At 41.3% G+C, this 15,639-nt stretch overlaps 1 protein-coding gene across 5 annotated transcripts in view; it reads right to left on the bottom strand.

The window, feature by feature from the left end:
• The window catches only part of RBM33 (RNA binding motif protein 33), a 98,889-nt gene that overhangs the window by 29,470 nt on the left and 53,780 nt on the right, over nucleotides 1-15,639 (bottom strand). For all 5 annotated transcript variants that reach the window (XM_059839600.1, XM_059839610.1, XM_059839629.1 and 2 more), the window contains exons 11-15: nucleotides 11,538-11,697; nucleotides 10,354-10,685; nucleotides 9,612-9,854; nucleotides 8,553-8,840; nucleotides 58-699 (exon numbers count right to left, since the gene is read on the bottom strand). In XM_059839600.1, coding sequence (XP_059695583.1) covers nucleotides 58-699; nucleotides 8,553-8,840; nucleotides 9,612-9,854; nucleotides 10,354-10,685; nucleotides 11,538-11,697 — 1,665 coding nt within the window. The remainder of the gene's footprint in view (nucleotides 1-57; nucleotides 700-8,552; nucleotides 8,841-9,611; nucleotides 9,855-10,353; nucleotides 10,686-11,537; nucleotides 11,698-15,639) is intronic.

Raw genomic sequence — 15,639 nt, 5'->3', positions numbered from 1 at the left:
CCACACAGAAACAAACCACGAGGAGACACAGAGATGAGATGAGCCTTGTACACTTACCCCTCCTGACAACTTAATCACCCTGACTTTGCTGCCGCCATGGGGCCCATCACTAGCACTGTTTGTCCGCTGCATCACAGTCCTTTTCACCCCCGGCTTCTGCTCCTGGGGCCTGCCGGGGACCGAGGCCGCGCGCGCCGCCTGCGCCGTGGGCAGCGCCGCCGCGGCCGCTTTGCTCTGTAACACTTTCTGGGCTGCCTGAGGCTGACTCGCAGGGATCGTTCTAGTTTGCCTCAGCTGCTTCACTGGCTTCATCTGCTGTCCTTGGTACTGCCCGTCCCCTGCGCCCTGGGGGAAGTCTGTGGGTTTGGGGTGGATGTTTGCGACTACCGCGTCTTGCTTTCTAACAAGGAGTCTGCTTTTCACGTTGTGCCTGGTCTGCAAGCCGGAGTGGGGGATGTAGGGGCTGCCGTTGGTGGGGAACTCGGAGGAGTCCTCCTCGTGCTGCATGTAGGACTGCTGGGAGCCGGGCTGCTGCTGCTGCTGCTGCTGCTGGGCAAGTCTCTCCAGCAACTCTCTCTTCCGGGCCCCAGCCTGCTGCTGCCGTCTCAGCTCCTTCTGCTTCAGGATCTCCTCTCTCAGGCGCTTCTGCTCTTCTATCTTCAAACGGTACAACCGAGTTTCTTCATCTTCATCTGGGTACTACAAAGGAAAAACCAAATGAATTTATAAAATTCTAAACAGATGCCCAGCTTGCTCAAAACAACACAAAATTGTTTCAGATGTAGAGCATTTTAAACTTTCCCTCATACACTCCACTAATAGCCTTGCTTTGGTATCTGCTGCTAGGGTTTATTTGCTATTCATTACAGACAAACAGCTCAAATCTGGTTTAGGACTTAGATATACTACTTCCTAGACAGAAAAGCTTTAATACCACTTGAGAAATCTGATCAGAACACAAAAAAAAATTAATAAAAAAAGTTTGACAAATTGGAATTAATTTAAAAGTTTCCAAAACCAATTAAACTATTAATATAATTCAAGATATCAAAATATGTTTCAAATGGAAGGTAACAATACAGAGGCAACCCACTGTCACACAGGTTTTATCTTGCTCTTTTCTGACAAAGTAACAAAAGGTAGGGTGGTAAATGACCTGAAAGGCCCTGATTAGAACTATTGATTTTTCTCACAGAATTTTAAGCCTGATCTCAAACTCATTTGTCACACAATAATTGGTTATAATGAACAGCACAAGTCAATCTCTCTGACCTTGAACTCATGCACTCTCTTCAGAATCAAAATGTTGCCAAATGCAGTGTTGGAATATTAATGGTATATAGAGAATGCCTTTAATATTCCAGCCCTGGGCCTCTCTGATTGAAAGTACTACACACCATCAAATAACCTTCCTAAAGATTCTTCAACTCTGGCAGAATGGGTTCTTATAAAAAGCTGTATAAAAATGGACAAGAGTCAAGGAAATGCAGATTCTCATCATCCTGGAAAAGAAATCAAATGGCTCTTGCAATAAAATCACATATATTTTTCAAAATTAGGAAGCATACCTTTTTATTATATTATTTCTCTTTTTTTAACCATTTGAAATATTAAGTTAGACTTATAGAGAATGCTTACAAATGGTAATGAGCACAACATTCTACTCAAGATGTATCAATGACTCCAAACAACAGCCTCTTCAAGTAATGATACTTTGCATGCTGGTAAATTAATGCATAAAGAGTGCTAAAATATTTCTTAAAAACTGGGAATCTGTGACAAACCTTTATGTATCTTGCATCAACTGGGTACAAACTGGTTTTGACACAATCATTTTTTGAACATGTGACCCAAATGTGTGACTTGAAGGTCTGGGATTTTTTAAGAGCTTTTAATCCTAGTGCACCTAGAATCCTTCCCAACACAAGAAAAAACCCAGCAGAACAGATTCAGCCATAATGTTGATTCATGGATGTGAGAGCCCAGCAGAGTCAGATTTGCAATCACAGCACCCAGATGGACAAATCCTGAATGTTTGTTTCCTTCAGCTGTAGCTGCTTCTTCCCTGAGCAGGTATTGACATGGATTATTCTCACAGTTACTAAAAACCAGCTCATTGTCTCAAATCACAAGTCCAATTACAAGCATCTAATTAGCAATCTAATTAGAAGCCAAAACAGTGGCTAAATAAGACTAACCAAATTGCATTTTTGAAATCTGTATTTATTTTTTAATTGTAGTTGTAGTTCAGGGGTGAGATCAAACAGTTCTTTGCATGAGAATGCTACATCCACCCCAAAGTTCATATCTTTATACTTGTGGAACATGATAGTGGTCATTAATAATCACTGTGACAACTAAATTAAAGCTCTATGATGATAGATGGTACAGAAACATACTTCTAGAGGAAACTCAGATACCTCATCTTGTATTGACTACTGGAAATGCTGGATTCCCTTATGAAATACAGGGAAAGATTAAGACCCTTAAGAATAGTTTGCAAAGGATGGGAAAACACATAAGCTCCTGCTAGGAGGAGGATGTGTTGTTATGCAGATCCTGATGCAATTAATAAACTTTTCAGTAATTTTCAAAGATGCTAAGTATCACAATTACCACAGTTGTTCAGAGGGAAAACTTGTTTCACTTAATGAATTAGTTTATTCACCTGCTTTGGTTTAGATTGTAATATTCTACAATTTATCTAAACAAGCCTGATGGATGCCATAAACCAATACCAAGTTAACTTTTGGAGGCAGTCCTGTAATTTTTTTTTCCTTTATGTTCAATTGGAACATTGCAGCATGAGTCTTCAGGAGACCACCACTTCTACCAGTGCCCTTTATTATGAGGGATTTGCCTGCTCATTTTATCACCTAACAAGTTCTGAAGGCCTTGGGAGACAGAGATCACAATGCAGCAGGCTCAGAACACCAACTCAAAGGTTGCACATAGCACAGAGATGTGTGCTTTGCAGCACACTCAAATGAGTCCTGCCAGCACACAAGGAATGAACATCCCAAGGGACTCTGACTAATACATCCCTGCAACAGCCCTTGGACAGATACACCATGCCCTGATTCCAGCTATGCCAGAATTAAACACAGAAAGATGTCTGACATAAACTAGACATAAACTCTATTACCAACACACATGCAGTTCAAAGAATGCCTAGTAGAATATTCAGGCATTTTGACCTCAAAAATAATCTGAAACTTTCCTTTCAGGAACTAGACTAAGGAAATTAGTAATGATCCTAGGAAGTCAATCCCTTCTTAAAGGTTAAAATCAAGCATCAGGAGCACTGAGGTTATATGACAACTGCAGATCAGTCTGTTAACAGGCTAGAGGTAGACCTAAATCCTTCAAAAGCAAGGTACTACTACTACTGTTAAATTCTAAACAAAATACCCCCACAGCTGAAGGAAGATAATATAAAGACCCTGTGATGATTAACAGAATATCTCCATTAGAAATCAGCTTTAACTCAATTTAGTTGTACAATGGCCCGACAGTACCGATTGAGAAGGACAGCAAACTCCTCCTCAGGATGAAAACAGGGGCAGTTAAATCCCCTTCTCCTCAGCTTTAAGAGCACCTTGTATACACCATTCTAGAGACTGGGGGTATATATGAGATGTATAGTACATATAAATGACCTAGAGTATGTAATAAGGACATTCAGCATATGGAACAGGCAAGACAGGTTCAAGAAGAACACAGGACACAAAGCCTATTGCTAATGACTTCCATCCCATTAGTTTAGTAAGCTCAGTATAGATTTCTCCAACAAGCAACAGCACTGCCCAGGAAAAAAAGAAATAGGCAAGGCAAGGAAACATTTTGCCTACAGAATCAACTGGGAGAAAGTACATATCCTCCAAAGTTCAAACCACTGTAACTTTCACATCCTGTGACTGGAAGCAACATTATCTGTAGGTAAAAAAGCAGAAAAACGTGGAGCAGCCTTTTCCCTAGATAACTATTAAGCTTCACATGTTTTGGGTAGAAAACTCCCCAACATGAAGAAATGGTACCCTGTACACGTATATGGCTCCTCCTTTTACAGGAGGCTGCAGAGTACAAAAGGCCAGACATGCACTTGGTTTTGTGGGGATGGCTTTCTTCTGCCAGGCTTTGAGTTTGTTTTCTTTCTTTTTAAAATGGAAATTCTCATCCATCTTTGAACAGCTTTAACACAATGCATTTCACTGAGGTTTGAGGGAAGACTGAGCCTTAGCTGCAGGTTTTTTTTCTCCCTTAAGATCCAAGGCAGTTTTGATGGGAAGCACCAAAAGAAAACATTACAGGCTGCTTTCCTGAATCTAGCTGAAGAGCACCAGCAAGAAAGAGAAGCAGCAGTCCCACATCCTTCTGGGGATCCTGGAATGGCACTGTTGACTTAGGAAAAGACAGCAAGGACACACTCTAAATCAAGAGATTAAACTTTCTACTGAAATTTAAGTCCTAGTACCAGTAGCTTGCTTTTCACAATGTAGTGAATTACAAAGAAATAGACCCGTACCTTTTCAGAAGTCTGCAGGATTAATTGCCAATTAATAGAACTAAATGCTGAGTCATAAGAACCAGACACTGTTAATGTTCTGCTTAGCTCCCAAGGAACAAAAAAGGAATCATGCAACCAGGATCACTTATGTGTCTCAGTAAAATGGGTGCAAGAACAGAGCAATCAAAATGATTTGATCTGTGGCATAACCAAACCTATTCAGCACGCTTGTCTTTATTTTTTTAATCTGTAACATTAAAAACATAAGAAACTAGAATAATTTGTCTAAAAATTCATACCAATTGTTTGCAAAAGGCATAGTCAGATTCAAACTGCATCATTTGGATGCTTGTGTTCAAATCCACAAAATATCTGAATTAAAGGATACCTACATATACACACTGTACATTTCACATTGCTGGTACCATCAGCTCCTAAACCCAAGGAAGGTATGAGACACCCTACAAAGCAGAGGTGCTGTACATCTTGGACAAACAGGGAGAGGGTGAAGAACAAGGTTACAAGTTACTCCAGGAAGCACACTGCCCTCTTGCTAACTTCCAACTGTGATAAGACTCTTACAAGCACAAGACAGGAGGCACCATTACAAAAATCTGGAAGAGAATATTGCAAGCCTTGTTAGAAAAGACAGCAGTGTAAAATCCAACAAAATTTACAATTTATTGGATTTGGAAGAAGGAGTACAAAGGTTTTCTTTCAGCACATCAAGGACATGATCCCCAGTGTAAGTACTAACATCAATACACTGATGACTACACAGTACTCTACTAATTTCCCTCCAGTTCCGAGCTCCAATATCCATTTCTCCTACAGACACATCACCTCTCTCCATTCTCCCTCTTCTTTAAACTCAAAAATGCTTAATACTGCCTTAATTCCTCTAATCCTAAGCTGACTTCAACAGGAGCAGAATTAGGCCCACATCATCCAGACTTTCCTATTTCAATGACAAAATGTTTCAGACTAAGGATATACAATTTAAATCCTGGGGAGTAAAAGCTATTCTGAACAGGCATTTAAGGTGAGTATTTTGCAGCCTCACAGGAAGAGGAACACAAGCATTCCATCAATATACAGTTTTTAATCTTCCATTCGCTCACATTGCAAACCTTTCAAATATCTATATTTAGGGTGAGCAAAACCTCTAACAGCCACTATTGCTATTTTTTTGGTGCATCCTCAATGATAGGCCACTCATAAATACAGCCACTGACTCTTTAGGAAGAAAGATGCAAAGAAAAGTCTTAATTTTCCAGTTGAAGACACTTGCAAAATAACCTGCCCAATTCAGTTATGTGCCATACAGCTAGAAAAGGTGACAGAACTTAACTCTTTCTCATCATCAAAAGCAAAAGAACAGGATGAAGTCAGCTAATTACAAGAAAAACACACAAAAAAGACTGCAAAACATTACAATTTGCCTAAGGAGAGGTATGCAATAACCAACATTACAAAAACAGTGAAGGAAATTATTAAATGCTTGTAAATGAACAATTTTAGTACAGCATTCCCATCTGTAAGTGACAATAAGCAGCAGCAGTGACCAAGACCACTGCAGTGGCACAGCAGAAATGGGACAACTGCTACTACACTGTTTGCAGCACCAGGCTCTGTTCCAGGTGTGCTTTGGAAGGACAAAGCTCTGTGAGCACACAGCCACACTCTCCTAATGCCTGCCAAGTATAACTACAAGGGCTTTACTAGGAGACTTCATTGGTTCCAAGACAACCCTGGTTTTTTATCCTGCTTTGCAAAAACTTGCATAAAACAGGGATCAGAATTTCATCAATGACAGTTTTGACAGAGAAATAAAAATAAAGTTTTATTTCTAATACATCTAGAATTCACACAGGTAAGATTAGGTGATTTGATAACCAACTAGAGCATGTTTAAAATGGAGACATGTTGACTGCTTTGGGGTTGTTTGTTTGTTTAGTTTTCTATTTAATTAAAAGAAATTTTTAAAATTCTTATCTTTTTTCTAAATACTGCCAGAGATACTTCGGAACTAATGCCTTAATTTTTATATGGCCACACTACAGAATCACTTCAAGATGTTTTAGATGGGGAGGCCTGTGGCTGATTTTTCAAGACTTACCTTACTAATGGCCTGAAAGACAAGGCTTCTCTATGAAGCACTGCATTCTGCATTTTCTATGACTCAGATTATTCCAAGAGACTGAATTGAGGGGAAAGAGATTACTTAAATATTTTTTCCAAAAAAGGTGAAAATTAAAAGCTAAAAAAGGATTTTTTTTCCATTTCCATTGAAAAGCAAGTGCACAGGAGGTCAAACACTAATAGCTTTAGGTTTCTTTTGTGCCTCATTTATGGAAATTAGTTATGACCATCCCTAATTCAAGAACAAGATGAAAAGCTAATCATGAGCAGCTTAAAAGGAAGACAGTATTATCACAATTAAAGCTTTCAATGGCTGTTGAAGAAAACCTGGTCCTTGAGACAAGATTCATGGTTAACTATAACTATGAAGATTTACAGTTCTTCACAAAATAGCCTGACAAAGCACACAGGATGCATTTAGCCATTATGCTCAGGATCTAAAGAGCACCATCATTCCAATCCCACCCTCTCTCTCAAAGTAACAGAGCTCTTGGAGAGTCTTCTCTAGCTTCCAGGAGATCTGTGCAGGTCATCTGTTCACATGACACGATCCAGTGGAGCTGAAAATACTGGCATCTGATTTTTCCAATTGTGCAGAATACCAGCAGAGCAAACAGCATCAATTTCTCCAAAATGGAAAACTTAAAAGCATCTCCACTTTTCCCTTACATGAAAAGGTTTCATAAAAAAGAGATGGTCTTTTTCAAGAGCAAGAAGCTCCCATGGACAGCACAGCTATGATCCCCTGCATGAATGCTCAAGGCCTAGTAGAGACTGAACTGCCTAAAGGAAAACAGCATGAGGAAGACAGCTCTCCAAATAGCCTTCTTTTTTCCTTTGAGCTATACAGCATCATACAAAACAACAGAGAAGAGGCTTTCAGACTTAGAAGAATATGATCACCTGAAAATAAATTATAATTCCCAAAGATGAAAATGGGCAAAATGAGTATTTCAGAGACTTGTATCACTGATCACCTTTACTCAAATTCTGCCTTTTCCTAGTAGAAATGACTCCTTCTCCCACAAAACAAATTCACCACAGCCTTGCCAACCTTCCAGACCTTTTATGTCATTGGAGACTATTTCTGCTGTTACAATAAAAAATACAAGTGCAATTCAGAAGGGAGGCCTCTAGTGGCACCTAAAATATTTGGTGGATAATACATTAAGTGTGCTTTCAATTCATAAATCAGACTAGAAACGTCTTTTAAAGGTGGGAACTTTGTGGTGGGAGCCTTGTTTCTCGTTGCTTGGTTTTTATACCTTTTGTGTAGGAGCGTCAAGGATGGATGGAGAGACAGATTTCTGAAGCCAGGTCGTGGAACTTGTGGTTTATTGTAAAGGGTGTGGATGCAGGGGCCCTGCTGGGAGCTGCCAGCCACAGCTCGGAGCAGGCCCGAGAGAAGAGAGTGGTAAAGAGGATAAGAGAAAGAGAGAGGATGAGAGGATAAGAGTGTAAGAGAGCGAGGTTCTCTTTACAATACAATAAATCTTCTGTGTGGAATATTTTAATTCTCACTAACTAATTTAGTACAATATACAAATCTCATGGCATTTACATACAGCTTATCAGAATCATTACATTACTATACTGTGTTACATTTTAAACTCTAAAAACTACTTTTTGGACTCCTTCTGCTAGGCTAGTAGGGTCTGCTCTGACCTTTGGACTTGTCTGCAAGCAGAGGGTATTGTTTCATCAAAAGGGGATTACCTTCAGCCAGCCACACCATTGTTTTCCAGTGGTTCAGTAACTAAGGTATCTCAAAGCTTGCTTTCATGTCAATCTCGCTTATAGTTTCTGTATTCTCAAAATCTTTTGCCAGGCAATCATATTAATAAGGCTTTCCTATTTCATCTTCCCCAACACTTTTGTTTAACCAGAACAAAAAATCCCTTACCTCTGGTTCACATTTTCCTTCCGACTTTGCCTGGCCCACTGGGGTGATTGCTTTAGCTTTCATCTCAGGCCTTCCCTGGGAGTTGGCAGCAGCAGTGCCAGGCTTGGTGGCAGGCAGGGTGCTGGGAATGGGTTTGACCTGGGCAGCAGGGGCGGAGCTGCGGCGGGCGCTGCCCATGTCCATGGCGTGGGCCGGGGCGATGGGCAGCTCGCGCAGGTTGCTGTTCCTGGGAGCGGCCGACTGCAGCTGCTGATTGGAACGCTTGACAATATTCTGGGATGGGGTACTCTGAAATGAACAAAGGAAAAGAATTACTGACTTCCAGCACAAACCAGGCTGACGTGATTCTGGTTTCACATTTTCCTGATTTAGTTCAGCTTAGGAAAATAAGCTTTGTGAAAAGGCACAATATTTTTAATGTCAGGAGAAATGAGAATATTTTAATAACCTTTCTTTCTAATTAAAAGCAAAACTTAATCTCACTTGTTTAACACCATTCTCAGAAACTGGATTCACTGTGTGATTTCCTTTCCTAATCAAAGCAATTATGCTAAACTATAGTTATATTGTCTTGAGCACTGCTCCAGGCTGTTGTCCTACCCAACCTCCCAAGCAGCAGAATATGTTGCATTGGAGGAAACTCACAAGACAGGAGAGGCATAATCTGAACCAGAAAACTGATCACCAGCGGTACAGAGAGGCCTTCAAATCAAAAGAGTGTCACAAAAGTGGCCTCCCACACAATCACAGACTACCAGCAGTTGTAAAGCCTTATAAAGCAAACTTCTCCTTCACCACCCCTTCATTGCTAGTTCTTGGGCAACTGCAACATCTCCTATTGGACCAAATAAAAAAAAACAATGAAGACCAGAGGAGAAAAGAAAGATACACATGGTATTTTTTAATGTTGCTTACAAAATGATCAAGGCAGAAAATGAGCAAGAAATGGTAAAAGGAGGGGAAAGAGCAGGATAGGAATAAACAGAATTGAAAACCCACGTTAGTGAGTTTTGAAACCTGTGCTTACTCACGGAGGACACTGTTGTACGTGGTACTTACATGCCTTGGCTTCATTGGACCCTGTCGTGGCTGACACTGCATCCTGTTGTTATTTGGCTGCTGCTGTGTGGCTTGCATGTGAGGCCTGAACTGTGGCTGGTTCATGGGCATCAAGGGCTGTGGAGGCCCTTGGAGATGGTGATGTTGCTGCTGCTGCTGGTGATGGTGCTGCTGTTGCTGCTGGTGATGCTGCTGATGAGGCTGAGGTTGTGGCTGAGGCTGTAATGGAGGATGCATGGGACCCTTCACACGAAAAAAAAATATTTTAGTTTCAAGGTAATAAACTCCAGAAAAGCAGCTCCAGTCTCTCTTAGAACTGTAAGCAGCTATGAAGCAGGCTATACTAAAATCATACAAAGGAAAGAACAGACCGACTGAAGAGGTGTCTGGTCGTTCTACTCTTAAACCTGTGTAAGACAATAGCTGAAGTAAAAAGAAAAAGACGAATTCAAGGGTTGCTGTCCTCTCCCCTGTTTTCTAATGAGGTTCATCGCGGCCCCCTGCACATCCCCGAAGCGCTGCCCCGCTTCCAGCGGCCGCAGCCCCACGGCCCGGCTCCGCGCCCGGCAGAGGGCGCTGCCGCCCCGCGCTGCCCCGGGCCGGCACAGAGCGAGACCGGACACGACGGCGGGGAGAAGATCCAGAAGATCCATCACTCCCCACGCACAGCAGCGATGGCACTGCAGGGCCATCCCCCTCGGAGCTGCAACGCTTCGGCTCCGTTACTCCCCCAGCCCTGTACCTGCATGCTGGGCTGCGTGTGCGGGGACAGGAAGGGCTGTCCCGGCGCCTGCAGGAACTGCTGCCGCGGGGGGATGAAGGGCCGCGGGGTGGCAGAGCCCGGCTGGTTGAAGTGCAGGATCCCCACCGGGCCCTGGGGCTGCATGCTGGGCCGCACCGGCCGCTCCCGGGGATACACCGGCTGCTGTCCCGGCTGGTTAAAGGCGGGCCCGGGCGGGCTGAACGGCATCGGGCTCTGCGTAGGAACGGGATGGGCGCTGTTCAGAAGCGGGGGAGGCGGTGGCGGTGGGGGGCTGCGCTGCTCAAACAAGGGATGACCCGGGAACCTCGGATCTGTGGGAATGAGAGGATTGATTCAATTATCCAACCTGGTCTCAAGCATCTTCCTCAATATTAATTCCTTGCCCAACCTTCCGGAGACACAAACATTTCGGAAACATAAAGCTCTAGTCTGATTTGGAAAGTAACCTGAAATTTGCAGAATGCAAAACTCTATGGGATGTTTTAATTAAAACAGCTACCCTCAAGGTTATATTTCTCTTGTTCCTGTCATTTGTGTATAAAAGGAATCGATCCTTGAAAGACCAGCACAACTGGTACTCTGCTGGAATCAGCAAAACCTTTTGGAAATTCTTCTTTAATAAAATCAATGAAGGATTCCAGTGATTACAGTTTAAACCACAGAAGAACTCATAAAGCATGGACACCATTTGCTGACCAGGTATTTAGCACATTTTTACGTACTGTACATGTGTAAAATATTTGCAAAATATTGTGTATATATATATATATATATATATATATATATATATATACACGCAAATTACATGTATGTGGTATAACACACACGGTCCCGGCAGTTTAAAGAGTTACAAGAAACCCAAGTGTATGGAGAGTACTTGTTATCCAAATTCACATAGATATTATTTTTGTGTCTATATAAATATCTGGATTCATGGCAGTTACAGGTGAAGACATATTAAAAAAAAGTAAAAATCCACATCAAAAGAAGTAAAAATATACTAGACAACCAGAATTTCTGGCATGGTCTAGTTTGACTACATCAAATGGGATCTTCCAGCCTTCAGGTTCTTCTGAACACTTCATGTTGCGGGACATGCAGTCACAGTGCAGCCACTTTACAACAGGTGGGTATTAATTGTTAATGGGATTAAAAATGCTCACCTGCTAAGAAGAAAGGATCTCTGTCCTGAGGAGGTGGAGGAGGGAGTGGTGGAGGTGGTGGGGGTGGCCCTCTCCACTGGTCCTGGATTGGAAGCCTCGGGGCTTGGGAGAAGTTGGTAGGAACTGGTCCAGGTGTATGCTGTTGGAAGTCTGGAGGGCCCTATTTAATAAGGCAGAATTAAAATTAAGGCTACCATCCAGAAATTTATGTATTGTCTGCTATAACTTTTTTTTCTCTCAAAAATACAATTCCTGTATGAATTATCTCCTATCACCTGTACAAATTGACAGCCCTTACTGAGTCATTCCTTCACAATGGAAGATATATTAAACCTGAGTACAGTATCTTGAAATGAATTCACAATGTTTTAATAATCACTAGCACCACAGGAATGCCATTTCTTCTCAAGCTTATTGAAATCCATGCAATTATTATTGACCTTCTTTCCCATTAATCCAAAAAAATCTGACTGTCTACTTTAGAAGACATTCCTGACATTTATCTTCATAAACCATACTATTCTTCATCGTCAATTTAGCACAATGTAAGCTACAGGAGGGAGCAGATTTACTTAAAAAAAAAGAGGGGGAAGGACAATTTATGACATGCAGAAAATTAAAGAAATCATCTTTCTAAAAGAATTAAGAAGAGAGTAACATTTCTGGCTATTTAGCATCTGAACCCTTTAAGAAAAGAGTACAAAATTTTCTTTCTTCCAGTAAGGCACTGGATTTTTTTTTCTTTTATTTAATGCCTTTGCATATTGCAGGAAACAGTATGTAAATACAAAACCGTAACTCTGCAGAAGACACATTTAATTGAGTAATTCACATTATAATTTTTTTCCTTTGATACCAAAAGTTGACAAAATACCTTGACAACCTGTGATATACAGAGTAAGCTTTGCTTCGCATAAATTATATTCTCAACCATTTCCTTATTATGTGAATAAATCAAGTAAGTAATGAAAATAATCTGTGAACATCCTTGCTTTCTATAAAGATTCTGAAATCAGTGGTGGGATCTGTTCTGTCTACATGTGATGCTCACCTTGAGGCTTAAAACTTGCATTGCTGAAGACAAGCTTTTCAAAACAGATTCCAGACCGAAAGCTCCCTGCTAGACTGAAGTATTGTCATCAGGAAAGGGCCAAGCAACTAAGCTGCAACAGCTTATCTTTCATCTCTTGAGTTGACCTCACCAAGGGTATGCACAGTCTCACCCCATCATATTTGTACTGCACAAAGACTGGAATTTTAGGATAAGAATTTCTCACACAGCAACAATGGCCCTGGAGCATACTCACTATCAATGCAGCACAAGACAGAGCTGCTTTTACAGCCTTCTACCAGCACAATACAACTGGGATTGGCAAGGCCCAAATAAGTAGATGAGAAGCACCAAGGATCAGATCCATTATTTTAAATCTCTGGCCTTCCTGAAACACCTGAATGGGGATATGTGAGATACTGAAACCTCTTATTTGGGACCAAGACTGTGACTACTTATGTCATTATACAGCCATCAACTGTAAATACATTATCATTCCTAGAGATTAAAGGGTCTATATCCCCTTGTTTCCAGTCAGCCAGTCTCCTGTGGGTATTTCATTCAGTGAAAAAACATTAAATTACACTCAAGCATGACAGTCCTCATAACATACACACTGTTTGTAGGTGGAGCTCTACACTTCTGCAAGTGAACAGTCACAACACACAATATTCCTGCCACCTTGGAACTGACTACTGCCTTTGAATTTCACAGACTGTCTGCAAACAACAGCAGTTGAAGCAAAATAGAGCTGTTTGGGATGGAAAAAGGTGACATTTATTTGTTCCATAAAAACCTTCAGGTTTAGCTGAACAAGGATGTTGAACTGCTTTGCCCTTCCCTGGTGTTGAGCAGGACAGCACTGGCTGCCTGCCAAAAGATCAGCTGAACACAAACCTTGAGGATCCTGACCCTTCGATCCCAAACCACACCTCCAGCATCACTGCACATAGGAGCTGCCAGAGCTACTTTCAAAATAAGGTTAGATGCATTCCCTCAGCTCAGAAGCTTTGGTGACAAAAGCCTATTTCTCAAAGTTTTGCTCTTACAGCAATCCCAGGCAATACACACACAGCCCTTCCACATGCTGCACATCCTTGAGGGAGGCACCCAGCAGACCCACTCATTTTTAGCTATTTATAATTTAGCTGTTTAGCTATTAGTTTACCAGTGGATAATGCCTAAGGTCATTGCAACAGGAGCGTGGGAGAACCCAGCTCAACAGGGCACTTGCACCCAAAATGGTTTTAACCTTGCATCTGATTTACAGCACGTAGTCACATGCTCATCTTGCATCTCAGAACAGAGCATGGTCTTGACAACCTCTTTTCCCCATTTTCAGAGAGCTTGACTCAGAAGCTCTCAAATTCCTCATAGTTTTCTCTAGACATATGCCTACACATATCTTAGTAATTTGTAAAACAGCCAGCAAAAAACAAATTACGTGGAAACTTACTGAAACCTGGGCTAATAAATTTTAAGTGTCACATATCTGCCACCCGAGCTGAAGAACTGGCAGCAGCAATGATCTGTCTGGGCTTGGTTCCAAGCACCAAATGGCAGAGCAGTGATCATCGTCTCCTCTACCTGCTTCTTCCAAACTCCATGTATTCTGCCCTGGTTGAGGTAACAGATCCTTATCAGTCTCTCACTCCCAGACTTCAGATTAAGTGCTAGGCTGAAAGGCAAGAGGCTTAGGCTACAAACTAAGCACCATCCTGCTTCTCAACCACATTTGTAAGCTGGTCTCAAGCATCTTCCTCAATATTAATTCCTTTGCCCAATCTGCCTTTTTGTTCTCCTAAACCTGCTCACTCCTTCAGATACATTCTCTCATCCCCATCACGTCTTTCACTCTGGCCACTGGCTCCTAATCCCAGCATGGATCCAGATCCCAGCTACCAGACTCCAAGCTGGTGGTCTTGTGTTGTGGCAGCTGGTCAAGAGCTCCTACTTGCCCCACTTAGCCCCTGATTTCCTTGTCTGTACACTTACACCAGGCCATCTCCTCTCTTTTTCCTGCCAGGGAAGCAGCAGGCACAGGTTGAAAAAAAATCCAGTATGTTTATTTTAAATAAACAATTCTTTGTACCAGCCTTCCCTCTCCTGCCAACCTGTACCCTCATTATTATGCCCAGATTTGTCTCCTCCTAAGGCAGCCCCTGAATTGCAAATGCATGGAAAGTCCCGTTGAATTTCACACAGCCCTTATGTACTGAAACATCCTCAGTGCAGCAAAACTCAGTTTTCTTCCTTGGAAAATGAGCAACAATAAAACATTTCTAAATAACTCACATGGGCACGAAAGTATTTTTTCACCATTTCAGTTTTGGAATGAAAGTATATTCGGAAAATTTCAACCAAAATGATTCAAAATGAGGCCAGCAACCAGCACAACATCTTGCTTTAAGCCACCAAAGTCTGTTAGTATTACACACACTGAGAGCAGCTTTTTATTTCTTTCATAAAGAAACAAACCTTTATGAAATAAGCTTTAGGTAAATTTTAGAACTGAGTAATACAAGGTCATTTTAAGTCCAAAGAAGCTCACACTTTAAAAAAAAAAAAAAAAAAAAAAAAAACAAAACCAAAAACCCCAAAAAAACCCCAAAAACCCACAAACCAATAACCAGCAAGACATTTTACTATTAAAAATAGTAGCAATACTGATTTCAAGCTCCTTGTAAATCTTCTGTACCACAGGTGTCCAGCCTTTGGTACAGAATATCACAGGGAGCTTAAACAAGAATCAAAGCAGATTTCAAGAATCAAAACATTTAGTGTCCTCTAAATATCTGCATTGATTTAACACAAAATAACAGGTATCCAACTGTTATCCAAAAGCTGGTATCAAAAAATCCCCAAAAATGCTCACTAAGATAGATTAAGAATTTTTTCCTCTAGGTAGCAGTATATGTCATATAAGTACATGACACAACATAAGTTTGGGTCAAAATAAATCTTAAAACAGTCCAAGAAAGAACAAGAAGGAAATATCTGAAATTTGGAACTCTTCCTATTGGCCTCTCTTTTTTTCTGTCCCTAGCAGTG

Source organism: Haemorhous mexicanus, chromosome 1, assembly GCF_027477595.1.
Source record: "Haemorhous mexicanus isolate bHaeMex1 chromosome 1, bHaeMex1.pri, whole genome shotgun sequence".
NCBI classification, from domain to species: Eukaryota; Metazoa; Chordata; class Aves; order Passeriformes; family Fringillidae; genus Haemorhous; species Haemorhous mexicanus.
The sequence above is the reverse complement of the archived record's forward strand: the minus strand, read 5'-3'. Positions and strand labels throughout refer to the sequence as shown.